This window comes from Ranitomeya variabilis, chromosome 2 (genome assembly GCF_051348905.1).
Source record: "Ranitomeya variabilis isolate aRanVar5 chromosome 2, aRanVar5.hap1, whole genome shotgun sequence".
Taxonomy (NCBI): domain Eukaryota; kingdom Metazoa; phylum Chordata; class Amphibia; order Anura; family Dendrobatidae; genus Ranitomeya; species Ranitomeya variabilis.
The window spans coordinates 698883186-698894338 of NC_135233.1; the positions used below are offsets into that span (position 1 = coordinate 698883186).

Here is an 11153-nt window from a genome sequence, read left to right on the forward strand (position 1 = left end):
AAAGCTATTTAACTCCAAAACATCCTAACAGGCCAAGTTACCGTATTTTTCCGACTATAAGACGCACTTTTTCCCCAAAAAAATTGAGGAAAATGGGTGCGTCTTATAGTTAGATCGCAGGCTTACCGGCATTGTGGCGGCGACAGAGGTGCGGGGATGATGTGGCGCGGTGAGCGGTATGGCGTCAGCAGGGTCCCGTCCACATTTGAGGTGAATCCGCGGCCCGGTTTGAAGGAGAGCAGAAGAGCTGGGTGAGTTACGGTTTTCCCGTGGCGGCGGCCATCTTCCTGAGGCCGCGCGTGCGCAGATTGAGTTTTCTGCTTCCTGGGGCTTCAGGAAAAAGGCCGCGCGTGCGCAGATGGAGATCACGGCGGCCATTTTCCTGAAGCCGAGTTTGCAGATTGAGATCTCGGCTTCAGGAAAATGGCCGCCGCAATCTCCATCTGCGCACGTGCGGCCTCCCGCGGCCATTTTCCTGAAGCCCTGGGAAGCAGAGTACTGAATCTGCGCACGCGCGGCCTCAGAAAGATGGCCGCTGCCACCGGGAAAACCTTAACTCACCCAGCTCTGCTGCTCTCCTTCAGTACAGGGCCGCGGATTCACCTCAAATGTGGATGGGACCCTGCTCACGCCATACCGCTCACCGCGCCACATCATCCCCGCACCTCTGTCGCCGCCACAATGCCGGTAAGCCCGCCGCCACCGGGAAAACCGTGACTCACCCAGCTCTGCTGCCCTCCTTCAATACTGCCGTGGCGTTACCTCAAATGTGGAAGGGACAATGGCCGCCGCCACCTGAGGAAGTGACCGCACATCTGCCGCCGCCACAGCACTGCCGCAACCTCCCCATTGACACCAGGCCATGGTTTCGCCCACCTAAGCAGGATGGGACCCTGCTCAGGTGCACGACGTTCCACCCACCACACCTCAGCATCACCTCACCTCTGCCACCACCATGCCTCCTGTGACCCTGCTCTGCCACTGCCTGCCCTCAGGTAAGAGATCTTAAATTCGGACAATAAGACTGACCCCCATCTTATAAAAAATCTTTTTTTTTCTGCAATTTTCACCCCAAATTTCGGGTGCGTCTTATGGTACGGTGCGTCTTATAGTCCGAAAAATACGGTACATGTCAACATAGGACCCTTCTTTGATATCACCTTCACAATTCTTGCATCCATTGAACTTGTGAGTTTTTGGAGAGTTTCTGCTTGTATTTCTTTGCATGAAGTCAGAATAGCCTCCCAGAGCTGCTGTTTTGGTGTGAACTGCCTCCCACCCTCATAGATCTTTTGCTTGATGATACTCTAAAGGTACTCTATAGGGTTGTGGTCCGGGGAAGATGGTGGCCACACCATGAGTTTATCTCCTTTTATGCCCATAGCAGCCAATGACTCTGAGGTATTCTTTGCAGCATGAGATGGTGTATTGTCATGCATGAAGATGATTTTTCTCCTAAAGGCACGTTTCTGCTTTTTATACCATGGAGGAAAGTTGTCAGTCAGAAACTCTATATACTTTGCAGAAGTCATTTTCACACCTTCAGGAACCTTCAAGAGCCCAACCAGCTGTTTCTCCATGATTTCGGCCCAAAACATGACTCCTCCACCTCCTTGCTGACGTTGCAGTTTTGTTGGGACATGGTGGCCATCCACCAACCATCCACTACTTCATCCATTTGGACCATCCAGGGTTGCTCAACACTTATCAGTAAACAAGACTGTTTGGAAATTAGTCTTCATGTATGTGTGGGCCCAATGCAACCATTTCTGCTTGTGAACACTGTTTAGGGGTGGCCGAATAGTAGGTTTATGCACCACAGCAAGCCTTTGAAGGATCCTACACCTTGAGGTTCGAGGGACTCCAGAGGCACCAACAGCTTCAAATATATGTTTGCTGCTTTGTAATGGTTTTTTAGCAGCTGCTCTCTTAATTCGATGAACTTGCCTGGCAGAAATCTTCCTCATTATGCCTTTATCAGCACAAACACATCTGTACTCAGATACAGCCACAAATCTCTTAACAGTACGATGATCACGCTTAAGTTTTCGGGAAATATCTAATGTTTTCATCCCTTCACCAAGGCATTGCACTATTTGATGCTTTTCAGCAGCAGAGAGATCCTTTTTCTTTCCCATGATACTTGAAAACTGTGACCTGCTTAATAATGTGGAACATCATTTTTAAGTAGTTTTCCTTTAATTAGAATCACCTGGAAAACTAATTATCCCGTGTGTAAGATTGATTTCCGTGATCCATTGAGCCCTGAGACACAATACCATCCACGAGTTTATTTGAAAAACAAAACCATTAAATCTTTATGACACTTAAATCCAATTTGCATAATAATTTGGAACACAGTGTATATCAGTGTGCTGTTGAAATTGATAACGGCTGATCAATGCGGACACCGAATTTCAGAACCCAACTGATCTTGTATTGATGGCCTATCTGAAGGATAGATCATCAATATCATTTGAGCCGAGAATCCCTTTAAGGGAGATGTTCTCCTCAATATCCTGTCCACTTGTAGAAATTCCGTACAGTTCAGTAAACTAGATGTTGAACTTGAGTTGGGGGTGTGACTTACTTTGTCTAGACCTTCTTTCGGCCCTTTTGTTTTTGCTTTGTGTTACTTGGGTCCTCTGTCCCTGTTCTGTTACACAGACCTCTTTCTAATAGCGATAATATGGTGAGAAAATTCAATTTAAAGGGGTTGTTGGGTCAAATAATATTGATGACCTATCAAGATAGGTAGCAAATATCAGATTGGTGTGAGTTCGACGCTCGCTACCCACACTGATCAGCTGCTATCAACTCCAGCTGGATGTAAAAATTGAATGGCGCTACAATATTTAATATGTAGTATTAATCTATTCAAGAGAATTGAAGCTCATCTGCCGTGCTTAGCAGTGGCCTCGGACGCTAAATGGATCTGCGCAGCACCTCTCCTTTCCATCTTTTATATCCATTTCCCAGTGGAGCTGGTAACTACCGATCAGTGGGGTGGAGGGTGTCAGACCCCTAAGGATAATCAGGTTATTTGCCTGAAGAACCCTTTAACTGTTGGTTCTAAAAATATTTCTGCAGTGCAATCTGTACTGCAACCTATTTGGGCAATCGTAGTTGCCTATGGGGAGACCATTAACCCATATGTGCCAAGGTACAATGAAGAACTGTATAAATTAAGAGTTGCAACTGCAATCATAAGATGTGGAATAACTGGTAAAAGTAAAACCTGACATTATTGGGGCAGATATATCTCATTTTTAGACCATGCAAACTTAGAGTAATTGGTCTCAATGTGCTAGATTTATCCTAGCGGTTCATGCTGTTTGATTTATCTGGCATATTTTAAGACTGTCCAATCGAAATTGACGCCACCTATTAGTTGTCTTACTTTGTGTGCCACAATTCTTGGATGTTATTTGGCGCACAGTAGATGATGCCTATTTTCCAGTATACCTTTCCTTTAAAGTCACGTTCTCTATTGGACAAGGCTTAAAAAGTGTCTAAAACGTATAATAAATATGCGGCTGATCACAAAACAGTTATTTAGTGCAAATTTGCCACAATTCTGTTGCCTTTAGTGGATAAATGTCCTTACTTTTTCCAATTGAGATGTAACTCACATGTTAACTTCCAGATAATGTCACAGCATCCTACCAATACAATTTTCGGTTTCAGAGTGGTAGTGGATTTGGTCTATAGAGCAGATATACAGTATATAGGTGTAATGAATTATAAGGCTTTGTATATGGAGGCATACAGCTGCTTTCTTTATGCCAACCACTATAATATGTTATGTAAGGAAAGGATGTGATGTATACACTGATGAAAAAAACAAACCTTGTGTAGAAGCACATCCAGGAGGGAGAGAACACACAATTGCAGCCAGGTACCGTATATACTCGAGTATAAGCCGACCCGAGTATAAGCTGACCCCCCTAATTTTGCCACAAAAAACTGGGAAAAGTTATTGACTCGAGTATAAGCCTAGGGTGGAAAATGCAGCAGCTACCGGTGAATTTCAAAAATAAAAATAGGTGCTCCATACCATTCATTATGGCCCCATAGATGCTCCACATAAAGCTGTACCATATATAATGCTCTGCACCGTTCAGTATGGCCCCATAGATGCTCCACATAAAGCTGTGCCATATATAATGCTCTGCACCGGTCATTATGGTCCCATAGATGCGCCACATAAAGCTGTGCCAAATATAATGCTCTGCACCGGTCATTATGGTCCCATAGATGCTCCACATAAAGCTGTGCCATAAATAATGCTCTGCACCGGTCATTATGGCCCTATAGATGCTCCATAGAAAGCTGTGCCATATATAATGCTCTGCACCATTCAGTATGGCCCCATAGATGCTCCATAGAAAACTGTGCCATATATAATGCTCTGCACCGTTCATTATGGTCCCATAGATGCTCCACATAAAGCTGTGCCATATATATAATGCTGCTGCTGCAATAAAATAAAAAAATGACATGCTCACCTCTTGCTGCCCGCAGCTCCTCAGCGTCCCGTCTCGGCGTCTCTCCGCACTGACTGTTCAGGCAGAGGGCGCGCAGATTAGTACGTCATCGCGCCCTCTGACCTGAACAGCGGCGCCCGGCGTGTGGAACGCGGACAGGTAAATATGTAATACTCACCTGCTCCCGGCGTCCCTGGCTCCTTATCCCGGACAGATGGTCTCCGGGTGCCGCAGCCTCTTCCTCTGTCAGCGGTCACCGTTACCGTCATTAGAGGAATGAATATGCGGCTCCACCCCTATGGGAGTGGAGTCCATATTCATAACTTTAATGAGCGGTCCCACGTGACTGCTGAACAGGGGAAGATCTGCGGCACCCGAAGACCATGGGACGGGCAGGGGGAGCGCCGGGACTAGGTGAGTATATGACAGACCTCTCTCCCCCTCATGACTCGAGTATAAGCCGAGAGGGGCAATTTCAGCCCAAAAATTTGGGCTGAAAATCTCGGCTTGTACTCGAGTATATACGGTATGTTAGTTTCTGAAGAAGATGGCAAGAGACCAGACAGGTCCGCCTCCACCCTTGGCCAACTCTTCTCAGCACCTCTACAGGAGAATGACTGGTGTGTCCCTCACGTGTACATAGGGAGAGACCTGCCAATCTCCTGTAAGTGCGCTGTACTAGTCTGGTCTCTGATTATGAGGACAGGCTGCATCTTTAAATATGTTATATAGCAGGTTGGAATTTATGCTGCCCACCACAGTTTGGGCAGGATGAAGCGCCTGACAGGTTGTCTTTAAAGAGTCTTTAAAGTGAAAATATGAAACTTTTTAAATGTATCTTGGCAGAAAAATCTTGGCTTTCTCCTTGACTGATCTTTCATTCTCAATCTATGGGCAAAATATGTTTTCAGAGAATACGGACTTCCCGATTACTGAGAGAGGAGATGATGGTTGGTGCTCGTAAAGTCCTATAGGGAGGAGACGGGAGCTAGAGGGAAACAGACATTCTGCTACAAGTTTTCCTAAATGAAATTTCAAACATCAACAATTTCGGACATCAACGATTTTCAACCTCTGCTTCTGTTTACTGATGAGTAATCCTGAAAATAGTGAAGAATACAGCCAAGCAGAATAAGATGATTTTCCATTCATGAATGATTAAGTTTTTTTATAACCCTCCCCACTTAAGGTGCTGTGAACCTGGCTTCTATCTGTGTATTTATTGCTCCTGGTAATGGAATGATCTGATCTGGGTGGATGACTTCTACCTGTTTTTTTTTTCTAAAGTAGAGATGAGGCTTATATATTTGGAGTTGGCTGATCAAAAACAAAAATCCTCTTTTCTTACCTCATTGAGCTTGAGGAGAATGACATCCTGAACTTGTGAGAAATTGTAGCAGATAATCACGGCCTACGTTGCGGGGTTATTTCTATTTTTATGCTTTTTGCTCCACTCGCTTAGCATTTCGCTCAGTGACATGTTAAGTGTTGTGTATACACGTTCTTCCAGCTTGATTACTTAGCTACCTCTGACTTCAGCAGCTCTGCCAGGAGAACAAAGACGTCCCCATTCTACTGTGCAGCCGAATTCGCTTTTGATTCTGCAGAACATTTCTTGGTTTCCAAGGTGACTCTCTCTTCTTTTATGCCTGGATCCCTAAAACTGCTCTTACCTGTGGAAAAGGAAACTAATCAAAATATTTTTCCTACAACTGTGCACCTATGCTTCAAGGAGTGGGTCATAAATGTTCATGTCCTTACAAAGATGCCAGACTATCGCTCACTTTTGTTTGTGTTTTTTTTTCTTTTCACTTTAACCTCTTAGACACTTAATTTTCATTTTTCACTTTTAGTGGTTAATTGTGAGTGGGGGGTCCAAGAGTGGAAATGGTGAAAACCATATGCAATTTTTCCATTGTTTTTTAGGTTTCATCACTTGTTCTATATAATGCAATACTACAATACTGGGACTTAGCAGCCATTGGGGCCATCAACAGACCATCTGTCATGGTAACACCAACTATCTTTCCATTTAAATGCCACTTTCAGTGATTGACAGCGGCATCTACTGTAAATGGTTAAACGCCAGCATTCAAAGCTCTCTCCGGTTTCTACTATTACAGACAGATGTCAGTTGTTTAACACACACTGTATCTGCCTTTTGTAGAGCAGGCACAAATCCTGAGTAGGCTCAGTGTCGCATGGACATTCTATTATATCCATTTGTGCCAGTGGGGTTAACAAGACTGCATTGCTTTTTGGTCACTAATCAATTTATTAACCTGTGTACTTATCTTTTAGAGAACAATTGTGTTATATATGATTTCTGGACAAACACTTATCATTGGTCCCAGAGTTTTGGTTAATGAGCAGTGTTTCGATCATCAGCCGCTGATTGCCTGCAGAGGTCAGACAACATTGTCAGGAGAGCAGTGGGAGACATAGGGCTCCGGTAGTGGATAGCCCGTTTACTAATTCTTGTAACTCTGCATTGTGCCTTCTCTCTGTTATGCCTCCTAGAAATGTATGAATTAATTCGCTATTGGATGTTACCACTTGGGAAGATATTGTCACATTCTGACATTGACTGATTTTTACTGCCAATGTCGACTATGTAGAGACACATCTCTTTGTCAAGGAAAATCGTAACGCCCAACTGTCAATTTATTCATAAATATTCAGGAGGAGTAAAGAAGGAATGGCCCAACAGAGGATTATGAGAAAACGTGCCCCACAATTGTTATTCCAGGGGAAAATCACATATTTACTAGAAATAGATGTCAGGGGACGTGGCAGAAATGTCATCTACTGGTAAAAACTGCCCCTATCTGATCGCAGTGCTGTAAAGTACCAAACCTCCAAGTGTTAGCTAAGTAATACTGACTAGGTCTCTCGGCGTCTGTTGACATATTCTGGATTTCAAAAGGATTAGGGCACAGATTTTGTGCACATCAATAGTACATCCATAACAGAAATCGGAGCGTCGGCCTTACATTTTTGCTGCCAGTCCTCCATGATGTGTGATAATACCTTTTTTAAAAAGCAATGTGTGATTTCTCGCAAGCTCAGTGCTTGCAAAGAGTGTTCATTAGGATGACTTAAAGGAAGCAGAATGATTAAAGGAAAGACTATGTATAAAAGGAAGCTTTCTAGACTGAAATAATAAATCATGGGAAAACCGAATCAGTGGAGGTGTTTGACATGTTAGATGGTAAAGTAGGTCAATACATCTTAGAAACACTGATCTGTATGTTCCCGATGAGGAATAATTAGGCAACCCGTGGAAATATGATTCAATCTTCACGTTTGTCTGCTACTTTTTTCACAAACTATCATTCAGGTAAGTAACTGAGAGATGCAGTTCTCAATTTAACCGGAAAGTCACCTGATACGAGAAAGCCAGGCTAAGCAGTCATGCGATACGAAATATTATTATTTAGAAGAAGATTAATGTGGCTTTGAAGTTTTGGTTGTGTGAAGTATTTTATGGTCAAGTTGGTCCTAGGTTTGTTGAGTTTCCATGGAAATAAGAACTAGTTTGTGTGATAGATATGGTCTGAAGTGTGGAATGTTCTCTGCTTTCCAGAGAACTTTGTCTTCCGAAATCTACAGGAATGTGTCCAACCATGGTAGAAAGTGATCTTCAGTAAGGATTAGTGATGAGCGAATATACTCGTTACTCGAGATTTCTCGAGCAGGCTCGGGGGTCCTCCGAGTATTTTTTAGTGCTCGGAGATTTAGTTTTTCTTGCCGCAGCTGAATGATTTACATCTCTTTGCCAGCTTGATTACATGTAGGAATTCCGTAGCAACCAGGCAACCCCCACATGTACTTATTCTGGCTAACAGATGAAAGTTATTCAGCTGCGGCAAGAAAAACAAACTCCAAGCACTAAAAAATACTCGGAGGACCCCCGAGCGTGCTCGAGAAATCTTGAGTAACGAGTATATTCGCTCATCACTAGTGGGGGAAATAAGTATTTGATTCCTTGCTGATTTTGTAAGCTTGCCCATTGACAAAGACATCAACAGTCTATTATTTTAAGGGTAGGTTAATTTTAACATTGAGATAGAATATCAAAAATTAAATATTAATATAATATTGCATTTTGCAGTGAGAAATAATATTTAAACTCCTAACAGCCATTAAGAGTTCTCCTAATCAACTAGTTACCTGCATTAAAGACAGCTGTCTTACATAGTCATCTTTATAAAAGACTCCTGTCCACAGACTCAATCAGTCAGACTCTAACCTCTACAACATGGGCAAGACCAAAGAGCTTTATAAGAATGTCAGGGACAAGATCATAGGCTTCCCGTTTTCCCAGAAGGCACCTGGAATATGCAAATTGTCCTCCTCAAGCCTCAATCCATGGTTCAGGGACCCCTCAAGCTTCAAATGTTGAAAAAGGGATAAAAGGTGTGCTCCTGTTAGGGTGGAATACATAGCTGTTTAAATGTATGGTACTTTTGTGGCGCACATGTTGAAAATTGACTGGTCGCAGAGGCTCACCCCTCTTTCAAAAAAGTTCTTCAAAAAGTAGGCACAGCTAGAGTAAAAGTGTGTTATTTGAAGTAGTTTCACCTCACAAAATTGACGTAAACTACTTGATGAATGGGGTGATCTGACAAATGGGGACATTTTAATGTAATTCTATGCATTCATTTGTATGAAATCCCAATGGACACCATATTCATATATGGATAGATTAACAGTTTGTGCTTTGCACACAGGAGTATGAGCATCAATCCAGCGCTGAAGCGAAGTTTGTGAAAGAATTGGACCAGTGTGAAATGATCCTCCAGGCTCTTGAGTATGAAGAGATTGAAAACAGACCGGGAAGACTTCAAGATTTCTATGACTCAACTGCAGGTACCGAATCTATAGCCCATGGCTTCAGTTTTTGACAGGTCTGTAGAATGAAGGCTTCTGTATTTTGTTTTCATTTTTAGTTCCCCTAAACCGGCACGGCATAAACAACTCTAATTACATTACATGCAAACATTTTCTTGGCATTCTGTCTAAGGATATGTGCGCCTGGGTTCCGCCTAAAAAAGTGCCACATAAAATGACACACTTGGCACTATTGTGCACATTTTCCATCTTATGTCACTTCTTACAAGTGCCTCAAGTTGTCTGAACTGGAGGAAAGAAGTGACATGCTCATTCTTTGGACGGCTTCCGCTGGGAAGTTGCTTGCTCCCTATTCTTAACAGTATAGACAGAAAGCTGCCACAGGCAAGATCTACAGCAAGGCCACTTTCGAAGCCGCTTCAGAAAATGACTGCCGGCATTTTCCTGAAGTGGCTTTGCCTGAGATAACTTGGCGTCTGTTCCGGCATCTAAATGACGGCACTCAGAGATATACCCTAATAGCCATTATTTTTAAACCAACTGAACGAAATGCCGCTTCACCTAATTAGCTTCTTTTTTTTACCTTATTTATGCCATATAGAGGGGATGTACAAAGATCTGCTTTTGTTCTGCCCAACTCCTCGTACCATTTTATCATAATGGTGATATTTGATAACTGTTTTAGATAGACCTAGTAATCAGCGCACTCTGTAATTAGAACAGTGGTGATGATGGGACAACCTCTTTAAGTATTCTGCTAATTAAATTCACCCTTTCCACAGGTATGAACACACTCCATCATATTTCATACAATTCTGCTTTTAAGTGTATTCACATTACATTTCATTTTATCCTAATCAACATTAAATCAAGTGTTTTCTCTTATTTTCTAGGAAAATTTAAACATCCAGAAATTGTTCAGTTGGTTTCTGCAATTTATGAAGAAAGAGAATCCAAAATAGCCTCACAGGGAAGTAATACTCCTCTGTAAAATAGTTTTTGTCCAAAAATAAAATTATTTATTTGTTTTATACCTATGTGTCTGCATTTTGTTTTTGGGAAGCTTAATTTGAAGTATGAAGAAGTGTTGAATGTGATTTTGTTGCAAAAGAAAAATGTTAGAAATTTGATCTTGCCACTTTAGTATCCTATAGCTTGTCACTAGGGATGAGCGAATGTGCTCGGTGATACCACTCAAGTAACTGGGTGACTGAATGTGCTCAGCACTTGATGAGCATTGGTTGGTGCTCTGATTTGAAGACTGATTTCCCGACCTGCATGTTTGGCGCCTGTTACTCAGCCAGTAAGCATGCAGGGATTGCTTGCCAGTCGCTGTAATGCCGAAGCCATGTTAGTAGTGGCATTACTGTGATTGACTGGCTGTATTATCTCATCAGAGGTTATAAAAGGACAGGAGCGGCCACGCCATGTACTATATTGACATTCATACAGTTTAACGTGGTTAATGTTACATTACGGTGTTATATAAAACTCCAAGAAATAGTTAAAAAATGTTTTGTTTATTCAGTTAGTCACTGCTTAGTGTTACATTACGGTGGTATATAAAACTAAAAAAAAAAAAAAAAGTTTTTTGTATTCAGTTAGTCATCCATACTGGTTCTGTGTAAAACTACGGTGGTTTTAAATTTTTAAAAACCGCTTGGCATGCTACAGTTGACCACACGGTTCATTAAAAAAAAAATTAGTTTAAAATAATAAAGGAAACTTGGTTTCCAGAGACCTAGCATTTAGAAAAAGCGTAAGGCTTGGGGTAAGGGATGTGTAAGCAGAGCAGATGAAACATGTCCATCC

General features: G+C 42.3%; 1 protein-coding gene across 1 annotated transcript in view; it reads left to right on the forward strand.

The window, feature by feature from the left end:
- HDDC2 (HD domain containing 2) overlaps window positions 1-10374 on the forward strand; it is a 76661-nt gene extending 66287 nt beyond the window's left edge. The window contains exons 5-6 of the mRNA XM_077289438.1: window positions 9221-9359; window positions 10235-10374. Of these exons, the coding sequence (XP_077145553.1) occupies window positions 9221-9359; window positions 10235-10332 (237 nt within the window). The 3' untranslated portion in view covers window positions 10333-10374. The remainder of the gene's footprint in view (window positions 1-9220; window positions 9360-10234) is intronic.
- Window positions 10375-11153: the final 779 nt, after the last annotated feature.